This window comes from Lynx canadensis, chromosome F1, assembly GCF_007474595.2.
Source record: "Lynx canadensis isolate LIC74 chromosome F1, mLynCan4.pri.v2, whole genome shotgun sequence".
NCBI lineage: Eukaryota > Metazoa > Chordata > Mammalia > Carnivora > Felidae > Lynx > Lynx canadensis.
In genome coordinates, this window is record NC_044319.2 from 1772161 (window position 1) to 1794913 (window position 22753).

The window sequence follows — 22753 nt, forward strand, 5'->3', positions numbered from 1 at the left end:
ACTAACAAAACCAAAAGACGACTGCTCCGACCTTTCCAGCCCTGCTCCAACACCAGAGACCATTACTGCCCAACTCTTTTTGGACGTTCCTTCTGTTTTCACTTTAGAGACTGCCTACCGATGCCTCCTGTGGGGCCCTCACCATACCCAGGGTCCCTAAGCACAGTCCCAGCAGAATAATGAGATCCATAATCAGAGTTTATGTCACTGACACAATAATGTAAATACTGTTCACGGCTAAACCATAGAGTATCCCTAAAACTACACTGCATTTCTATCTATCTATCTATCTATCTATCTATCTATCTATCTATCTATTTATTTATTTATTTAAAGTAATCTCTGCACCCACGGTGGGGCTGGAACTCATGACCCTGAGATCAGAGTCGCATGCTCCACAGACTGAGCCAGCCGGGCGCCCTCACTGCAGTTCTCATTCAAGTTCTTTGGGTTTTGATTGTTTGTTTGCTTGTTTTTACCTCCAAGTTAATGGCCACTTCTCCAGGCGACACAATGCTTTTATCACTAAAAGTAAGCTTAAGTCACAGGCAGAGGCCAGGTCTGAAGGATTACTGCATAATGGCATTTACAGCCAGGGAATCCTGACTTAAGAAGATTCCACAGGTTAGGATATTTATTCTAGCGTTCTCAGCCTATCAAAGATCAAGAGTATCTACTGATGTGGGAGAGGAGCACATTGCCAGATGGCTTCCCCACGATCACGGACACACGGCTGGAGGAGGCAGTTCACAAGCTGCAGAAGATTCCGCTGACCGCACAGTCTCTTGATTTGAAGGATGGACAGAAAGCGTTAAAAGCCCCTGGCTCATTTCTAGCCCGCTCACTGAAAAGATGCGCATCTAAATATATTCCCAAAGTAGCGTGTCAACAAGAAATCTCAGGCTTACAAATCTTTAGTAGTGTGAATAATTCTCACCTAAACGGGATGGCGTACAAACATGACATTCACACGTTTTGATCTCTAAAGCAGGACGTTTGTATTATCTTTTTGGGGGGCAGTTTCCAAATTTATAATCTCTGCTTTTCCCAGAAACACCACTCCCGACTCTCATACAGGAAACGCAGGGACGCCTCCTCCTAGAGCTGTGCTGCACGGTTTCTTCACTCTTTGCTAGAACCATCCGAGGACCTCTCCAAAGTACCTGGGCTCTACCCTGAAGTACGCACAAATTCTACCAGACTGATTTTTCTCTTAAGTTAGGTATGCATTTTACCATAATTTGAAGTTTCTGAGAAAATGTACATTTTTCCAGAAACAATTACAGTGCAAAGGACCAATATCATAGCCACCAAGAGCATTTAAAAAACCTCAAAAATAGTTCCTCCTACCACCCAAATACCCCCTTCCTCGAAAGAAGTCTCCCCAAATGTCAAGAGATGCCCAAAGCATGGCCAACAGTGAGAGTAATAGTTTTTTAAAAATATATTCAGACACTGTATTTAGTTTATGTGACCCAAAGACTATTTTTCTTAAAGTGAGCCAAATATAATGAAATTTAAAACACATTTTCGTACAGCCTTACCCTATGATGAAGAGTTATTAGGTAGATAGAGAATGATTTAAAGTCTGAGTTGACAACATTTAGTAACACTACGATGCTACCGACACTTGTCAGAAGATAAAACTACATACATCTATCTTCTGATCACATCACGTGGGTTATTCCACTTCTTCATTAGTAAGCAAATACAAAACGGACCAGATGAAAGCAGAGGATGTAGGTCTCAGTTACAGAGCCCCCGACACAGGCCCGTACTCACAGCAGCAGGCGGTCGACTCTGGGTCCATCCGGCCCCAGCCGGCTGACTGGGGGGCTGTACAACCGCATGGTTCCCGGCCTGCTCTGTGCTGGGACTACCAGGCCCTTTTATATCTTTCAGGTAGTGGTGCCCATTCGCTATTTATAGACATTAACTAAATTACGTCCTATGTTGAGACTGAACACAGGACTGACTCATGTTTCTTAAATACGGTTTTCATCACAGTCAAAGAAGCCAGATATTACTAATACGAGTAGAAACCAAAGACTGACGTCAACAAACGATACGTACAGGGGTAGAGAACTAACCAGTAACTACCGTCACGTTACCAGAGTCAAGGTACTGGACTCACTAAGACAACACCTGGAGTAAACATCTGTTTCATCAACTCGAATTCACGCTCACTGAAACAGAAAGATTAAACTTGTAAAATGCACACACACCTTAACAGTCGTGTCACAAGAGCGTGTAACAAAACACAGCTTCCGATCTCGCTCTCCAGAAGCAGAGCCTTTCGATCTGGCGCTGATGTCAGGTTCCCACATACGGTGCCTTCTTGAGCTCCCCCAGTTCTCAGCTGTTCAGTCGCACGGTACCCGCTTTCTCCTTCACAGGTGAGCCACCTCCTGCCCCTCTCCGCCACAGAACCTCATCTTCCTCGCTCTTCCGATAAAATCACGACACCACTTTGGATCCCAATATTCACGGCCAATCACATCTGCTCTTCCGAGCAATTTCTTCCTTGTTCTGGTGTCAAAAATCACTGTCTCCTCCCCATCTGGTTTTTTCTTTACACTATCCCTACTTCACCCCAAACTCTCCAACCGGAACCGTAAACCCTCTCGACATGACCCGGCGCATCAGGTGATCCGCTCTATTTAGTGTTCCCTCATTCTTGCTTTTCCAGGAAGCACCTCAGATCCCTGGCCAGTCGGACGGGCCCCGAGGTCTGGCTTTTCACCTTCAGTGATGCTGGGAACTCCCTAATCTCATCCCAAGATGGGTGCCTTGTTTCCTGGTGGGGCCACGGACGTCCCCTCATTCCTGAATGGTTTATTCTCTCACTTATTTTAAATGCTTATTTTGAGAGAGAGCATGCGTGAGAGGGGGTGGGGCAGAGAGAGAGGGAGACAGAGGATCTGAAGCGGGCTCCGCACTCGAACTCACGAACCATGAAATCGAGACCTGAGCCCAAGTTGGATGCTTAACCAACTGAGCCAGGCAGGCGCCCCAATTCTCTCATTTTAACAGAACACCCCTTCCAGTAGCTTCCTGGGAAGTCGTACAGAGAAGAAGTTTGGAAACAACCTCTCAGGATTTGAAGCGCTCCGGCCCACCCCAAGTTCTACTCTCGCAGTCTACAACTCCAGTGACAGGCCCTGTCGGTGGGTCTGTTTTTCTCACTTACTGGGCCGGACACTGGCAAGTCGTGTCCATCCAGACCTGGGGCCCCACAAGTGAGAACCCAGGGCCCAAAGCCGGCCACTCCCGCTTGCCCCTGCTGTCCCCAGCAAACTGCAAAGAGGCGAACCACTGCCACGGAAGCCTCGTGGCCACTCTCTGGCTAAAACATTTACCACCTGGCCCTACTCGGAAAGGTCTGCAGCGCTCTGACCCACACGACCACATCACTGAGGTCCAGGAAACTTTCTCCTGTCATTTATTTGCAAATTCTGTTTCCTCAGGCTTTTCGTCCTTTGCTCCCTTAAAGCTCCCATTATTTGGATATCAGACCTCCTAATCTGATCTTATTTTATTTTCTTTCTCGTTTACTGTCCCTTATCTTTTATTATAACTATTCCTAGGGTAATTTATTTTTCAAAACTTCTATTTTTTAATGTCTAAGTACATTTCCTTACTCTCTGAATGGTTATTTTTTAAATAACTAGGGTTTCTGCTTTAGGAGTGAAAATATTCTCCTAGTTTTCCAAAGCTGTTACAGTGTATTTTCAGGTTTTCTTCTGCTCCCTGTATTACACCTATTTCCTCCAGCTTCAGTTTGTTCTGTCTGTTGTCATCTGTTCAGGCCACAGAACACAGGAGCCCGGCTGGCTGCGGCAAGGACCAAATACTAAGGGTCCGCTACAAAGTATCTTCTTCCCAGTAGATCTAACCCCCCAGCAAAGATAGATTACAGGATCCAGGCCAAAGGAAAATGGTGTATACCTTTCTCGTTATGGGAAAATACTTAAGTATTAAAAAGCAAGGTGCCTTTTTATTATACGACAAATTCAAGACAAGACTACTAAAAAGCAATTTCTGGGGCACCTAGGTGGCTCAGTCAGTTGAGCGTCTGACTCTTGATCTGGTCATGATCTCATAGCTCGTGGGATTGAGCTCCATGTCGGGTTCTGTGCTGATTCCCTCTCTTCCTCTCTCTGCTCCCCCCCCCCCCCAAAGCATGCAAGCACACGCTCTCACCTCTCTCTCTCTCAAAAATAAATAAACAAGTAAAAGCTAGTTTCTTAGCATGGCATACAAAGCACTTTGCGAGCTGGACTCGACCTACTGGTCTAAGGCGGGGGGGAGGGGTATCAAGGAGGGCCCCCTGCTCGCCCCTGCCCTTACCCTCTGCTCTTCCTGCCTGGAATGCTCCGCCAGGTCCCATTCAAGGCCTGGCTCAAAGCCATCTCCTCAGGGAAGCCTCCTGCCATCTCCCAAGCGGCACAGACAGAAGCCTAAGGAGCATGAAAACAGCGTGTCTTATCTTATCTAACTCTACTCCGAACCATATACACTCGCATTTTCTGTCTCTTATACCTAACACCTACACATACGTGAATTCACTACCAGAAACCTCCTGGCTTTTTCTTAGAACCTTTATTCAGGTCTCTACTCTCAAGCAGCCTACGACGTTCGCTGTGAAGGAGGCCCTTCTGTAAACCAGACCCTCAACGGTTTAAAAGGTAAAAGAGCGGGTGATTAAGTCGTAAGGGGTTCAGAAAAGCAATGCCACCGACAGACCCGGAGGAGAGTCTACGGACAACGAGCGGCCGCCGAGCGAGGCACGGAGGAGACGCGGGGCGCAGAGACACCGCCGGGGCCCAGGACCCCGATGCCCGCAGACGTCCGGCCAAAGAACTAAGCCGGACGTGAGGACGGCTCGCGGGGGCGCTGAGGGGAAGCGACACACGGGACTGTATGGACTCATTCCGGTCCGCAGACGTCAAAAGTCAAACTCTCCCCTCCCGGAATTCCAGAAAACCCTGACCGTGCCTACGCAAAACTCACGACAAAGTAGAACACGGAGGGGTCGGCGGCAGGCACAACTCCTTCATCAGTGTCTACGGATGCGGGGGAACAGCAGAGCCGGAAGTCTCGGCCTCCCGCCCGCGTCTCTGTAGACAGTGTAGCCGAGCACCTGCCCGGCGCCCTTCCGCGCACGTACCGGCGAAGGTCCCAACCGCGCGCCGCCCAGAGCTCCCCCAGCCCGGTGTCTCCCAACAAAACCCGTCGGCTCGCACGGTCCCTCGCGCGGCTCCGTCGAGGACAACTCAACCCTCCCCGCCCCACCCGCTCGGGGTTAAAAGCCAGACCCTCCCCTGCCGCACCACCCTCCCCCAAGGAGCCCAAGACCTCTGCCTTCCCGCCACCGTCCACCCCTCGGCGGAGAAGCCACCCCCCGGGTCCCGCCTAGTTGACCGCGACGGCCGCCGAGTCCCCCCGCAGGATGGGGGCGGTCCCGGCCGCGCGCCCCGCCTGCGTGCGCGCTCCCCTCTGGCTAGTCCCCCGGCGCAGCCAGAGGGACGGCCGAGTACGGCGAGACGAGCTCACGTCCATCGAGACCACTCAGCGGTTCTACTCCTTACGCTCAGAACGAAAGCTCAGTTCTCCGCAATCGCCTGCCCGCGTCCCGCGTGACAGGACTCTCCGCGGGCTTCAAACCCACCTAATCCGCTCGCCCCAGCCTCAGGGGCCTCTTCGTCCACGGGCACACGCGTGCAACCAGCACCACGAGGCCTCCGCCCGGGTTCTCCCTCGCACGCGGCGCACTTCACCCCGACACCCACCTGGCGCCGGCGTCCCCTTGCCCCTCTGGCACCACACGCCCGCCTCTACTCGGTCTCTTCCGGGGGCACTACTGGCCTACGAGGTCGACGGTCCCTCTGACTGGGGTAAGGCTGTTGACGTCCCGCCCCGCTCCGTCGTAAGCAGGGGAACAGACGGCGCCCGGAACCTCGCTGCGCCGCAGAGCGGAGGCGACCACGGCCGGCATCCGTGCCGAACGTGGCTGAAAGCAGACGGGAGAAGAGGGGGCAGGAGAGGCCTCCCGCGAGGCCAGGGGACAGGACGCGAGCGGGCAACGCAGCCACGATCAGGCCGATTAACAACCGCAAGCCCTGGCTTGAAGAGCAGCCGCACCGCCACCCTCTCCTCCCGGCGTTTACCACAGACCGCCCTCTAAGCAGACACGCGGCCTCGGGGCAGCCGGGGCCGGCTCGCATTTGTGGGGTCCCCAGGCCGGTTCGGTCCCTCCCACCCTTGTTCCCTACCTAAAGGACAGCCCGCCAGTCTGTGTGCTCTGCCCGCCTCCACAGACCCCCGTCCACCGGCAGCCCTCGCTCCTCAGGGAGGCTGTGTCCAGCAGAGGACGTCACCTCCATGATTGCAACGGGAAACCCGAGCCAAGGACGGATGCCATTCGATCGAATCCGTTTACAAAGAAGCGGACCGCTCAAGATTACCAGATATTTGAGGAATATGGAGTACAAAAGACAAACAACCCAGCTCTACAGGAGGGAGAGGACTCAGAGAAAGGACGAGAACATGAGAGACTTAAGATATTGGGGCGCCTGGGTGGCGCAGTCGGTTAAGCGTCTGACTTCAGCCAGGTCACGATCTCGCGCGTCCGTGGAGTTCGAGCCCCGCGTCGGGCTCTGGGCTGATGGCTCGGAGCCTGGAGCCTGTTTCTGATTCTGTGTCTCCCTCTCTCCTCTGCCCCTCCCCCTTTCATGCTCTGTCTCCTCTCTGTCCCAAAAAATAAAAAATAAAAACGTTGAAAAAAAAAAAGATATGATCGTGAGTCTGGAACAGGCTGTTAAAAAGGGAATGATTACAAAACAGAAAAAGCTCTCTTGGAGATTAAGACTGATCTTTCAATAGAGATCCACCACCGTCCCACCGATTAGGTGGCCGTGAGCCAGGGGTGGCCTGTGGGCGCGTACAATGTGGCCTGTCTGGACAGTAATGTGTGGTAAGTGTAAAATACATTCCGAATTTTAAAGACTCAGTATGAAAAAGAGAATGTAAAACACCATAACAATTTCTACACTTACTTTATGCTGGAATGATAATACTAAAAAAAAATTTTTAAACTGTTTATTTAGTTTTGACAGAGAGAGAGAGAGAGAGAGAGAGACGAGAGAGCGCGCGCGCGCGCCGCACAAGTTGGGGGAGGAGCAGAGACAGGGAGACACAGAATCTGAAACAGGCTCCAGGCTCTGAGCTGTCAGCACAGAGCCCGACCGCGGGGCTGGAACTCACAGACCGCAAGATCATGACCTGAGCCGAAGTCGGATGCTCAACCGACTGAGCCACCCAGGCACCCCTGGAGGGATAAGATTTTAGATAAACTGGGTTAAACACGATATACTATTAAATTAAGGTCACAGGTTTCTTTTTACTTTTGCTAATATGGCCACTAAAAATTACATACATGGCCATACTGTATTTCTAGTAAATAGTGCTGGTCTAGGATATGTGGCTAAAAATATTGCCAATGATACAGAACAAAAAGAAAAAAAAGCAGAAAATGAAAAAATAGAAGTATACTGAAGCACAACCCTGGAGGCCAGCATCTGACGTGTAGGAGTTCCCAAAAAAAGTCAACAGAGAAAACAGAGAAGACATGTTAAAAAAATAAAATTTTTAAAAAAAAAGAGATGTGCTTATTAAGTTTTCAAATGGAAAAGGTCTATTAAATATTAAGGTTAAAGAAAGAAATGAGGGAGAAAAGAAACTACAAAACTCAAAAACTTAGCTAGTCACATATTCGTGAGGACTCCAACTACCCTGGTTAATGAGGTTTAAAGGGACCCCAGAGTGGGGTAGGGGGTGGGGGGGCTCCCCTGCAAAAAAACACACGGACAAGACAGCACACCCAGGGGGCGGAGCGGGACGGCAGGACCACTGAGCCCCCCTCGCAGAGGGAGCAGTGAAGAGACACAGGTTCAATTTGAAAGAGAAACCGACAGCAGGACTACAAATAGTGGCCACTGGTAACGGGCAGGGACATGAAGAATTCGGGTTTCCTAGTAAAGTCAGCCGCCACTAGCCATCACTCGACTAATCAGGAGACAGAAATAGAAACATATTATCTCGCGCTATGGAAGAAGCCATCCAAAATACTAAAGCAGAAACGGTTAGGAGGGATTGATTCTGGAGATTAACACAAAGGGAAGGCCACACGCTCCCCCATCTCCGGCCCTCCGGCGCTACCTGGGATTCTACCATGAACACACGACTTAAAGAGGAATTAATCTGACAGTAAGCAAGTGGGAAAAACTGAAAGGGATCTAGGTTAAGGCAGGAAACCAACTAGAAACGATGGCAGTGCGTAAGGAACACACACCAGAAAAGCTATCGGTGACGAGAATGTCCGAAGAGACAATCTGTCAGGCTTTCCGAGACAGAAGTCACAGGGTATGCTGGAACAGAGCCTGTGAATGAAGATAATTACAGACTTCCTAAAGCAGAAAGTCCGGGTGAAATACGAAGAGAAGGAAGTGTGCGCGCCCTGAGGTATCACCGGGATACCCAAACGCATGCGTTCCGCAGCAGAACACTCGTTGGAACCGAGGGGTCTGTGACCCTCCGAAATGTCATGCAGGTGTTGCACAGAAGAGCACGTGTACGCGCATTTAAGAAGGATGCAGGGCTGGGTGGAAGAGGGCAGGAGTCCACTGCTGGCACCAAATTCTCAAAAGGACGCGTGGATTCCATTTCATTGGAAATATGGATCTCAGGTGCAGGATCACGGCTGTAAACGTGGGAGCCGTCAGCATAAGACAGTTAAGAGAAAACTACAATATCCCACAGAATCCTCAGTTTTTTGAAGGTATACCATGTACAGAAAAAACCCAGAGACAGCTAAGCGCACGCCCTTGCGGAAGAAACGGAAGGGAGAGCAGTCCGCGATGAACAGAGACTACAGTACCAAAAGGAAGAAAGCAGAGGCAGGCTGTGCACCAGGAGAAGAAACCTAAACCAGAAACAAGCCAATGATGATGGAAGCAGCATTTCCAGGAGATCAGAGCAGACACCAACAGATTTCACCAGATAAAAATGGAAGCGGGTGGAGGAGAGCAAAGGGAAGGAACAGAGATAAAAATGAACACCAGGAGAAAGAAAGTGGCGTCCAATGGAAGGAAGGTTTATCCAAGAGAAAGAAGAGGGGCGCCGGGCTGGCTCAGTTGGGTGGGAAGTGCGACTCTGATCTCGGGGTTGTGAGCTAAAGCCCTAAATTAAGTGCAGACATAAACATTGTTTTTTTTTAATTAAAAAAGAAAAAAAAAGAAGAAAGTCTGTGTGTGACTATGGACAGAAAATAATTTAAAAATTTACACCAATTTTTTGGACGATTTCAAGTCTTCAACTAAACAAGTAATATAAACAACATCCAATTTCAAATCCTGACGTATCTTCCCACATACAAGCAGAAAAGCCTCAAGTCCAGCTGAGCGCTGCAGGGCTAAACACCCAGATGGGACAGATACACACAGCGTTTTCACAGCAATCAGTAAAAATTCGCTCAATACTCATTTCCAGTACAGCCTCAAGCGCAAGTCGTGGACAGCCCCCATGTAGCTGACGGCCCTTCAGAGACCCTTAACCAGCGGCAGGCATCCTCTGCGGCTCCGGTCTCTACTCTGTGCTGTCCTCGCCCAGCACCTGTCCCAGGGCACATGCTTGTCTGCTCCACAACGTGAAAAATTATCCGTACATTTGGGTTCTCTCCTGGTTCTCCTGGCTTTCTACAAATGGGTACTCCTGATAATACTACAATCATTTTTTTTATTAATTATTTTTCCGTGTGTATGGGGGGGGGGTGGGCAACAGTATCATTACAATTTCTAACTCTTGAAATTATTTTGGAATGTTTAAAACACTCAATACAGAACTTTTAAACCTTCCTTATTTCTACAAAAACTTAAGTTTTATTTCTGTACAGCATCACTCAAAAGAGTTGGACAGATTTTCAACCAAATAGAGAGGGATTTAACCAGAGAGGTTGTGATGAAAACAAAATTCATTTCGGAAGGGCCTTCCCCAAGGGCCACGCATTTACACACAGAACGTGGTGAAAGATCCCCGTCTGTCTGTCTGTCTTTCAGAGGAACATGACACACATATCAAGACACATGGAAAATATGAAGAGTGTTTCAAATGTGGATCCAAATCAAAGGTCACAGGAAGAAACTCTAGCTTGCCATGGAGCAAATGTTTGTCAACTGGAAGAATCCATCTGTAGGACGGTTATCAGCTCTCTGTAATAAACAAGTGACCTACTAGTGATTAAAAATAACAGGGGTGCCTGAGTGGTTCAGTTGGTTGGGCGTCTGACTTCGGCTCAGGTCATGATCTCATGATTTGTGGGTTCGAGCCCTGCGTCAGGCTCGCCTGGGACCTGTCTAGGATTTTGTGTCTCCTTCTCTCTCTGCTCCTCCCCTGCTCATGCTCTGTCTCTCAAAAGTAAATAGACATTAAACAAACAAACAAACAAGGCAATGTCAACATCTCCAGAAAGTTTTCATTTGTTTAAAGTGGAAGTGCCTGGGAGAACCTGGATGGCTCAGTTAGTTAAGCATCCAACTCTTGATTTCGACTCAGGTCATGATTTCATGGTTTGTGAGATGGAGATCCGAGTCAGGCTCTGCACTGACAGCGTGGAGCCCGCTTGGGATTCATATTCTCTCTGTCTCTGTCTCTGTCTCTGTCTCTCTTTCTCTCTCTCTCTGTCCCCCCCCCCCCTTGATCACACTCTCTCCTATTCTCTCTCTCAAAATAAATAAAGATAATAAATAAAAGTAAAATAAAATGGAAACCCTGGTTTCACTAATTCAGTTTTAGTTGCTGAATGTATATAAAACTCTTTTGTTACAAGTTGGTAGCTTACAGTTCAGAAACTCTGCTAGTTCAGAAAAAAAAAAAAAAACTATACCTAATTGAGGCTGTGTTACAATTTCAAATCTATTTCTTTATAAAGGGCATTGAGCAACGAGATGATACTATTGATCTCACTGAACGAGCGATTTAATCATGAACAGAGTGAGTTTGTATCCATTACTAAGCTCTATGGTAGTAATCTCAAGATCAGAGACTTATCCAACAGCCAACACGACGCCAACTTTCTAGTTAAATTAGTTATGTGAAAGCCATGAGACCATAGATCAATCTATGACCACTATAAAAATAAGACTCCGTGAAGTGAAAGTCATTTCGTATGCTGCTAAGGGACTTTTAAATGGCTGACAAGACACAATCTACTTCCTATACCAGGATGCTCGCGGGCCTTCCGCAGTAGAAAGAAAAACTGCAAATAACAACTTTTTAAATTTACCTTCTTTGAATTTCCAATTCTTCTTGTGATGGGCCATTTTGAACTTGGGCAGGTAGCTGTGAATTTTGTCTAGGCAATGTTGGCCCCTAAAAAGGGAGGAAACATTATAGATGAACATTATCTTTATAGCTAGCTGGACAGAGGAGATAAAATCATGAGAAGAATAACATAAACCATCACATATTTACAAATGTATCTTCTTTTTTGTTTAGCAAAATAAAATATAAGCTTTACATAACACACAGCAAATGAAAGACTGCGACATAATACTGCCATCATCCCCAGAAGGCTTACTTGAAACAAATGGAAAACACCAACAATAAAGGAAAATAACATTTACATATGAAGAGCTTGAGGAAAACAAGTGTTCAATGAGCATCTGAATAGGCGCCCTGAGCTTGGCATTTTCTAGGACAATGAGACATTCTCTTCAGGGTACTTATTCATGAAGTGGGGAGGAGAACTTAAATGAAAAAAATCAGAATTCAAAAACTCACCTAAATAGAACACTGGAAATGAAAAACAGGAGAGAGAGAGCATGAGAACCTTATTACTAGGATGAAGTATGCTAATGCATTTATCAAATTTGCCCAATTTAAGCTGCCATTCTCATTTACTGGCTTGGCATTTCCAGCACTGGTGAAAACAAACATTTGCTAAACTTCTAAACAGAATTAGCCTACTTCTCTGAATTTTTAATGTAACAGAGGTAATCTTAGCAACTTTTCATTTGGGGTAAAAAACAAACCCCCCCCAAAAAAAAACAAAAACAAAAAACCCTGCGTTCAAACCAACACGGCTCTGTCACGAGAAACTAATGACCCTTCATTCCCACGTACCATGTACAATGCAGACCCATTTTTAGCATCTTATAAAGAATGCCATTAAATATGGGACATTTTAATGTCACTGGATATAAAAATTAAATGTATCATGAGAGAAATGAACACTGGACCTAATATGCAACGCCCACGGTTAAAACAGAACAATCTTGAACTCTAACCCAGTAAACAAAAGAATCCAGTAAACAAGTAAATCTAGTGTGTCAGCAAATGCCCCTAACAGATATTGTGAAAGTGTTTTGTAGACCACTACTACAAGAAAGAGTTGATGGACAAACACTTCTGTGTACTAATGCCAATGCTCGTACCTCTAAGTTAACAGCACAAGAGCACCAACTGTGTGCTCACTGAGTGAAGTGACCCTCACAACTAGAAGGACATGGCAATATAATAATACAGTACTGGTAGGTCCCAAATGTAGAAAAGCAGATGCTTTGATCTAAACTTACCTACTAAATTTTTTCCTCATCTCTTTCCCCATTTCTAGATTAATCATGTAATTTGTCTTTTGGAGGACAAATTACATGACAACTGCAGTGATGTATTTCATTAGATTTCCTAACAGTCTGCTATTTTGATAACCACATAAAGGAATTAACATAAAATGTATTAACCCCATGTCATCAGCAACAACAAAAAAATCAAAAAGCTTTTTAAATTAAACACGCACTTAAATCTGCATAAACAAAAAATAAAACTTGTCTAGCAACCAGGCTGGAATTCTTTCCTTCTCTTGGGAATGAACATACTGATGTTAAAAACAGACTATCACATTAAGCCATACACTAATGTCTAATACTTTTATGAGGAGAAGATGTCTCACCTCTTTGGCAGAAGGAGGGAGAAAACAGAAGATCAGGGTGGGGGTAAACCTGAGAAAATAGAAACTATTTGGGGGAAGCATTTTTTTTATAATCCAAAGTTACATCTTTCCAAAAATATTAAATGTTGAGCATGTAGCTTGGGCAACTCACGAGACCATTATGGTTTAACTCTTTTTTAAAATACTGTTTATTTAAATGAAAGCCTGATGCTGCTCGAATAACTAAACAGCTGGATGCCAGCAGGCCAGAGAGACTAGTCCGGCACCCACTTCCACCTCCACGGGTGCGCCAGACTGCTCACACCCAGAGCAAGCATGTGTTACCCTCCACCGTCGTGCCAACAGAGGAAATTCACCAACAGAAATCTATTGATACAAGTTTTAACTCAAATATGTAAATTTAAGGAAAAGGTGTCAAAATTTCAACTCAATCCTGATTTTATTAAACAGATTTGAAAAAAAAACAGAAACAAAAGTTCGATAGAACTCGAAAAAGCTTGAATGAGAAAAAAGTATTTTTTAAAAGGAATGTACAGAAACTGTTTTGGTTTTTTTCTAAGTTAAAACTTAATGAATTTGTTTAAAGCAGGTTTTAAGAATGTGGGAAATATTTTCTGGCTGGTATCATTAATTATAAAAATAACGTACTACAGTTTATTCGTGCAGCTAAAACAGGAAAACTTCAAGGAAAATCCTTTTAAAATGAGGGGAATTTTGATCCGAGAAAAACTCTAAAGATGATTTTCTACACGGTTCTTTGTGATAACGGGCAGCTGGTCTCTCCATAGACCTCTGCACGGTGGCCGGAGAGGAGAAGCCATCTCCCTGGCGTCTTCTCGTACTTCTATTTACTTTAGTTGTTTTGTTGGCTTCCTCTCCATCAGTACTGTCAAGTCATGACAATGACACACTGAAATTCATGTGCATTTAAAAATAATGTAAATATACTGAAAGCGATGGACAGGAGAGTTCTGGGTCAATTATGAACTCCAGTATACGAGGTCATGCTTCCTGTCAGCCCGCTGGGTTCTACAACTGGTCAATTACAGCAACATGAGACGGCAACCATGACCAATCACGGCTGCCAGCTGCCATTGTATTTTCTGTCATGTAACAATTATCTTACTTTTCACATGGGTCATATTCCTAAATGGGTACCTGTCTTCTCAGAGAATGCAAAAAAGGCACTTTCCTACGCAGCGGGTGAATCATGAGCTCTGAGCTCGTGTGCTGGCTGACTGTTCTCCTCCGGGGGAAAGTAAGAGGAGAAACCAGGGAGCCCGCTTCGCTCCCCCTGGAGCGTCATAAAGAACAGCGGCGATATTCGAGGATTAGTTCCTCTGTTTTATTACCACAGCCAAAGACAAGCGCTGATATTAATTTGTCCTGGCTACAATTCACGTAGCAGAGATGTGACTTAGTTTCTGACAAAGAAAATGTGTCCATGTCGCTGCTATGTTCTCTATAAATGATGGAAATCAGAGTGAAGGGTCCTGGAAACGAGGACTTCATACTGAGTTTTGGCTAAAGCACATCCACCTGCCACCACGTTTTAATTTTCACAAATGTAGTTTTCACACTTAGCCACAGACTATTTAAAAACACAGGACTAAAAGACCAATAGGTGCTATGATACACAATACAATCAAGTGTAAACTTAGCAATGTGGTCATTATATTGTTGTACACAGATCGATTAAAGGTAATAATGGGGAAAATCTGCTTTTTAACACATTATTTTTACAACTTAAAAATTCATCTTTATTAAGGGCAAATCAATCTTCTCTCTGCAATTGGGTTAACTGTATCTATTATTCTGCATGTGGAACTCAACACGGTAAGTAGCAAAGTACAGAACACCAAGTAGGTTCTCAGAATGAAGTAAAAAAAAAAAAAAGTCCTCTAATAACAGCAATACGAATAATAACTCATGGCTAGTTCAAAAGGTGGCCTAGAAGAACCCCCAGGAGGAGGCAGAGAATCACAGGTGAGATAAACCCCGGGGAAGACAGGGGCTCGCGAGGGGCCACACCCCCCAGGCTCACTGCTGTCTCTGTCTCCCCTGAGCAATCCCAGAATGTTAACTTCAGGTGATTAAGAAATACATCCGAGTTTTCATTTTTGGAAATTTCTAACACATGCTTCTTTGCCTCAACCAGCAAGTACATAAATTTGAAAATAATTCTCTTTATAGCTAAAGAAACAATATCAGAAATACTGAAGAATCACATCAAAAACTGAGTCACATGGATAAGTACATACACACAGCTGAACTGCTCATCTAAAACTTGAGCAGTAGGTCACTTTATGATTTTCTCTCTTGTAAGATAATTGGGCCAGTCAGGTATACAGGAGTAAAAAATATATATATATACAGGAGACAATAAAAAAGAAGTTTTAAGAATTACAAGTCACTTTTTGAACTTGGGTTTTCAAACTGGAAAGTGTGAGAATCAAATGATACAAACGACTCGGACGAAGGTTTGTGTGTGCGTGTGCGTGCCACTGGGGGTGTGTGCGCACGCAGCCCTCTGCTCGGGTAAGGGTACGAAGATGCACCTGTCTGACTACCTGTAACCTGGGGCAGCTAAGCGGCACAGCCGGCTGCTGCGTGCAAACGGCACACATGTGCGCACGCGTGTGCACAGGAGCGGAAGAGCACTCGCTAGGCCCAAACCCACTCCTCGGCAACAGGTGCCTAACCTAGTGCGGGAAGAAGGCCGTCCCTCCCAAGCCAGCCCGGTGAAGCAGCAATGGCTTACGTCTGCCTCACGACATGGGTCACCTCAAACTTCATTCCTGAGCAAAAGCTCCCTTCAGATAAGGCACATTCCTCAAAACACACTACGGTGGGTGTAATGCTGTCCCTGAAACTGTAAATTAAAAGGCTGCTTCAAACAAAAGAGTTAAAAACAGAAACAAAAACCCCTCTCGTTCATGTTGGAAGAACTGAAGAGGAATTCGTTTTAAGACTCTCATTCTAACCAAATCCCCACTAAGAAGCCAACTCAAAAGCTGCCCAAATCACCTACGTGAGCCCCAACAGTATCACAACATGAAACAGTAGCCGCTGTGGATCCCAAACACCACAAACCAGACTATGGCCTACGGAAACAAAAGTTATGGAAATGTGCAAGTAGTATGTACCACAGCTTGAAAAAGTAATGTAAACATAATGTTGCTTACCACAGAAAATACATCGCAAATTAGTGCTGTCCTGGGTAGCAGCAACCTTGCTCTGGGCTGCAACAGACACCTTGGTGTTAGAAGCTTCAAAGGACAACGGGGCCATCTGAAGAACTTCACACAAACTAAAAGGTGCTTTGAAAGGTTCAAAATGTTTTTATACATACGTCCTATCTAGATCCTCATTCTGGAAGCTCTGTAATTTAATAAAAACGTATCTTCTTTAATATAAATTTGAAAAAGAATTTTTATGTGTAATCTTATTTGTGGAAAAACCCTGTAATAAGCCACAGACCAAACGATGCCCTTAGAGCTTGTTTTCCGGGTGACACAATCAGAGAGTGCGATCCATTTACATTTTACGATTATGTTTTAGAAAGTAAATGGAACGGTTTATGAGGTCAAGACCCAAGGCTGAGTTCGTTCCATGGAATTACTGCTCATTTAGAAGACTTGACGGCTGAGAAACATTCTGGAGAAATGCTCACGATGAACTCAGCGTAAGATGGACTCAGTTCCACTAGTTGAAAAAGACAAAAGACGTTGTAAACAGCCTGGAGAAATTAAAGTGTCTTATTAAAGTCACTGATGTAAATCAGAACATCTTCGTTTGCTTTGCACTTTGAAACGCATCAAAAAACTATTGTTTTAAGAAGCCACATTTTGTTCTTTTTTTTTCCTCAATGTGTATATATACTTGACAAGATATATTAAAAACGTGTGGCCATATCAAACAGTCATTTAATATTTAGGTTATCTACATTAAAATTTACCTTAAGTAATAATGAAATAAATTCCCTTTAAGAGAAAAAACTCAACAAGAAGGTGGTAATTTATGAAAAGGGGAAGAAAGGGTTACATAAAATCAAGGTGATGCTCAAAAGTGGGGTAGAAAAAACAAAATTAGTATTTTTCTTAGGATTACATTAATGACATCGAAAACTTTACATCAATAATTTTCTATAAAATCCCCAAGAAATTCTTTTCAGCATGGGAAATATTTTCCTTTTCCATTGGTATTAACCAAAATCAACGAACAGATTAAAACATACTGGCTTAAGGAAGACTGCATAAAGGCTAACAAGACGGTATTTTAGATTTCCCCTAAACTGTGCTCTTTAGGTAACACGATTAATACTAAAAAAGTCTCCACAGAATCAGAACAAACCAACTTATATTTAAAGATTGTACATCTGAACATGGTAATAAATCTTATATAATCAGGAGAATTTATCATTTTTAGAAATTAGATTTAATATAATCCAATTAAGTTTAAATCTTGCTTTAAAAACAATACATACAGCAGATATTTTCAAACAGAAACAGAATAAATAAGATTGATAAAAGGCAACTTTGCTAAGTACCTCCAACAACCCACTCGAGGCCTGTGAGAGCCGCAGGCACAACATTACTGTAATGACAGAAGAGACCACAGGCATGCATATAACATGTCTACCAAGTCAAGCACATCACTGCAGAGGAGAGAAACGATTTAGGAAATTGTCAATAATTCTATTTCAAGTTTAAACTTTAAAAGAACCTGTCTTACCGATGTCTGTAAATGACACTTCTAATAAAGCCTTTATTAAATAAACATGCCTGGTCTTCAGCTTTTATTCTTCAGTTCCTTTAATTCATATTTAAAGGAAAAAAGAGTCAGGGAAATATAAAAACTCACAAGGAAAACCTGAGAAATGATGTCGCCTCTGACAGCAAAGAAACTGCCACATTCCAGTACCGATCATTTCGGCAGAGTCATCTGACAAATTGTCAGAATGCAGGTGAACCGTTAGGACTGCGTGAGACAGAACATTTTCAACCAGAAACGTCTGTGCTTGTCACAGTTTACGCTATCACGCCTCACGCTTGCACTTGGGATCCTCAGGCACCTGCTTTCCAGGACCCGTGCTCCCCGCCAGCTCCCGGCCACCTCTCCATCCTGCTGCAGTTCCCCTTCCCCGGAGACACTGAATAATTCATTCAGTCACATGCATACGCCTGCAGGCACTTCCTGCTGAACTCTGAGGCTCACTGGGGAGGGGGGAGGAGGGGGAGGAGGGAGGAGCCTGGGAAGGAGCACTCACTGTCCGGTGCCGGGAGGCCCGCAGCGGAAGCAGGGTCACGGCTGCCATCAGTACCCCGGGACCGCGCATGTGCCTCCGCAACAGCGGCTCCCCCCGAGTCGGCCTCGCTGTGAACGGGCTCCGAGCTGGGAGAAGAAAGGACGGGCCCTCCAGGAAAGCATCAACTGAGGAGTAGGTTAAGGGGAATCAAGAAAGCAAAACTGAGCATCTCTATGTGACTTCGGAGAAGAAAACCGACGACACGTATCAGCTACTCTGACCACAGAACAGTCTCGTCGTGGCTGTTTGCTCATTTCTAACGTGGTCTGGAAGGCAGCGATCCCTCAGGCTCGGCCTTTCGCCACTCTCTCCCCGTAGGTGTTTGTACGAGTGGCGCAACGGTGAAGGCCGGGTCAGACAGCAGTAGCGAAAATGAGAGGCGGGTCAAATCGATGGGCATGACTACATTTTCCCGCTAGACGTGATCACTACAGCAGACCCGTAGCATCCCATCCCACGGCCACTTGTAAAGGGGATATTACCCATCTCATCATTTCTTCTGAGGATTAAATGAGATCGTTTGCTTAAAGCCAGTTTTAATTTGATTTACTCTCTGGAAAGCTGATCTGTCGAGTGAGCACACATCACCAGCTTCCAAATGAGCAGTGTTCATGCTTCTGACCATCAGTAAGGGCCCCCCGGTATTTCCCTCGTGATTGCAAAGTCCTACTACATACACTGAAAGGGAATGAAAGCAAACGTGTGTGTGTCTGTTCTAAGGCGTCCAGAACCGAACGCAGGGAGACACTGCACTGCCTGCGTCAGAAACAACACGAAACAAAAACACGTACCACGGGAATGCCGACTGCTGCAGCCACTACAGAAACAGTATGGAGGGTCCTCAAAAATTAAAAACAGAACTACCCTAACTTCCGGCAATCCCGCTTCTGGGTACATATCCAAAGGAAAGGAAAACATGGTACCCAGGGAATACCCACACTCCTCAGTTTGCTGCAGCATCACTCACAACGGTCGAGACACGGAAACTACCTGAGACGAAAGAACAAAGAAGATGCAGTGTGTGTGTGTGTGTGTGTGTGTGTGTGTGTGTAATACTCCATTCCACAACACGATGCGCAACACTACTCAGCCATAAGAGGAAAATCCTGTCATTGGCAACAACATGGATGGACCCTGCGAGCATTATGCTACGTGAAATGAGCCAGGTGGAGAAAGAGACCACGTGGCGTCACTTGTACGGTGACTTAAAACAAACAAACACGCTTGGGGCGCTTGGGTGGCTCAGGTGGTTGGGCATCTGACTTCAGCTCAGGTCATGATCTCACAGTTTATGAGTTCGAGCCCCGCGTTGGGCTCTGTGCTGACAGCTCGGAGCCTGGAGCCTGCTTTGGATTCTGGGTCTCCCTCTTTCTCTGCCCCTTCCCCGCTCACACTCTGTCTCTGTCTCAAAAATAAACAAATGTTAAAAAAAAAACAAAAACCACCAAACTCATAGAAACAGTAGAAAAGTGGTTGCCAGGGCCCGTGGGGGTAAATAGGGAGAAGTTGGTAAAAAGGTACAAACTTTCAGCTGCAAGATGAGTAAAGACTGAGGATCTAATGTAAAACATGGTGACTACAGTTTCATAGCACTGTACTGTATAAATGGAATTTGCCAACTCACCAAAATCATAAAAAAACAAAAAAAAGAGGTAAGATGATGGATGTGTTAACTAACTAGATGGGAGAAATCCTTTCACAATACATACTATATCAGATCATCATGACGTACACTTTAAATATCTTACAATTTTATTTTTCAGTAATACCTCAATAAAACTGGATGTATACACGTGTGTGTGTGTGTGTGTGTGTGTGTGTGTGTGTGTGTGTCAGACTGCAGGGCTCCGTGCCAGAAGAGGTGAGAAAAGAGTAAACTGTGTTCAGAGGGATGGCATTTTTAAAGTGGCCCTTTAATACATTTTCAAAAAAATCTTCCTCTTAAAATATGTGGTTTTTAACAAAAGAAAATCTTCACCTATCTCAGGAATTGGAGCACCACGCATCTAAAGCCACACCTGGAACAGCGCCCACAGCCGCACTGCTCTCCCGTCCGTGTGCCGTGTCTCAGGCGACACTGCACGTGTGATGGGCTTCCCCTGCCTCTCTTCATCTCTTCGATCTTTCCCCAACTTACGGCCTCAAAGGCATTTTGTTTCCTTCTAAGCAAAAACGTGAGTGAGAACAGCTGCTAACAGCTCACAGACTGCCAATCACTTACCAGAGGCTGGAACGGCGACAGTCTCCATGTGCTCCCAGCCCAGCACCCGATCCGCCGTGGAGGCTCTGCCGCCGGCCAAAGAAGCCTCAAGAGTCAACCAGAAGTAGTGGCCCGGTCCTGCCACCTGCTAACACTTGTGTAAAGGCAGGAGTGACCCACGTCCCACATCCTCTTCCCTGCAGAGCTGGGCCGTCCAGCAGACCAGCTGACAACCTCCCCCCTGCCTCGGTCACTAAAGGCATTATTATTAAGTATGTGCACGGCCAAGCAGAAGACTATTGTCAAAAACCCGACCAGCGTTTGCTGGAGTACTGGCTAACTCTTCAGCCCGCATGGTGATCTCGGGTGCACAAACTAGAAACCTCGGGCCCTCCGCACCCATTCCTTTCTACTACTACCAGTTAACCTACTTGCAACCCCGTAATCTCTCGAACGGTCTCCACTGCCCCGGGTCATGTTCCATGACCTCTTGTCCACACTGGTGGTTTTCAAAGTGGGACACATTTCTCCAGAATGCTAAACATACACTGGGGTGGGCAAGAGAACAGCATTTCTATTTCTGCTCATTTTTCTCTCATCCTTTTTCTTGCTTTCTTAATGTTTTATCGTGTACTCCGTATGTCCACACCGAAGTGCATATACTGAACCATACACACACCCGGAGCAGGGGAGAAGCTCAAAAACGAAGATACCAGCAGCCTGGGCGATGACAACAGCATCACTGGACGAAGCTGCCCGTTCTGATCTCGGTACCTCCCCTTCCCCACGGCAGCCAGTGAGACCCTAACAACCGAAGCAGACGGAATTGCCTGCCTTGGTAAAATGTCTTCCACTGCTTCTCACTGCTCGTAAGATAAATAGCAAACCCCAGTGCCTTCTGTCCGTGACGTGACCACTGCCCATCTCACCCAGTCCATACTCTGTCTCCCGATGGTCCAGGCACACTGGTCTTTCCATCTTTCAGATGTGCTCCCCCTATGTCCCTCCCTCCACAGGGCCACCTCACACACAGAAGGCCCACGCCATTCTTCTCGTGGTGTGGTCGGCGGGAGTATTTCCTTTGGAGCCAACTAGAACTTGTGAGCAGCCAACACTCAACTGGAGTCCCTATTACCCCCAGACAAATAAGAGAACTACCCCCTTCACCAGGAGCGCTTTCCCCTACTTCAAGTTTTATCATGTATGTTTTTTTGTTAGCCACTTAAAAAATCTGAAAGGAGATAATAAGCATAAATATAAACTTAGATAATTATCAGAATTTCTAAGAAAGATGAAGAATCTATCTAAAGACTTAGGAGAAAGGTTTTAGTATAATATTGCAATTAGGCAAAGTGGTCCAAACTTACACTTGGATGAGAGAGAGACAGAGAGAATGGACTTGCGACAGCCCACAAAACCGAAGTCGGGTGGGGGTGATGGTAAAGACGTGCAGTTCCGTGGGCAAGGTTCATGGGGGGGGGGGTGCACTCAGTGACATGAGGATGTCTCAGATCATTTGTAAGGAAAGTCACAACTTTGCTCGCTTATCCACATGTAGAGCTGAAAGTCTTGTCACCACGAGAAGTGTTTTCATTCTAAATGTACAATATGGAGACTTTCAAAGACCAAGTCTCTTCCCTACTTTTACAGGAGAAAAAGAATGAACAGAACCAATAAAAGTACACAGTTTCTAAGCTAATGCTCTTGGATGTGGGGAAAAAATGAAGGCAAGGCAATTCTGGGCAGGAAAACTGAGCTCAGAGACAAAAGAGGATGAATGTCAGAGACTTCACCAATCGGTCATGCATTCACCTCTATGTACAGCTTGGCACGGAAAATTACTGCACAATTCTGCTATAACTCACCAAGTTTTTAAATGCTGGGGGTATAAAAAAATCATTCATTCATTCATTCATTCAGAGAGTGCGCTCACACAGGAATGCTAAGGCGGGGGATGGGGGGGTTGGGCGGGGGGGATCTCAAGTAGGCACGCCCAGCACGGAGCCTGATGTGGGGCTCAATCCCACGACCCTGGGGTCGTAACATGAGCCAAAATCAAGCAGCAGACTCTTAACCAGCTGAGCCACCCAGGCACCCCAGAGATTAAGTAATCTCTGCACTCAAAGTGGGGCTCGAACTCACAACCCCGAGATCAAGAGTCGCAAGTTCCACTCACAGAGCCAGCCAGGTGCCTCTAAAATGTTCAGTTTTTTTAAACTAAAGAATCCGTGGAAGGCTT

At 45.8% G+C, this 22753-nt stretch overlaps 1 protein-coding gene across 1 annotated transcript in view; it reads right to left on the reverse strand.

The window, feature by feature from the left end:
- The window catches only part of ENAH (ENAH actin regulator), a 138143-nt gene that overhangs the window by 24967 nt on the left and 90423 nt on the right, over positions 1–22753 (reverse strand). The window contains 2 exon segments of the mRNA XM_032591857.1: positions 11342–11427; positions 16178–16248. Of these exon segments, the coding sequence (XP_032447748.1) occupies positions 11342–11427; positions 16178–16248 (157 nt within the window).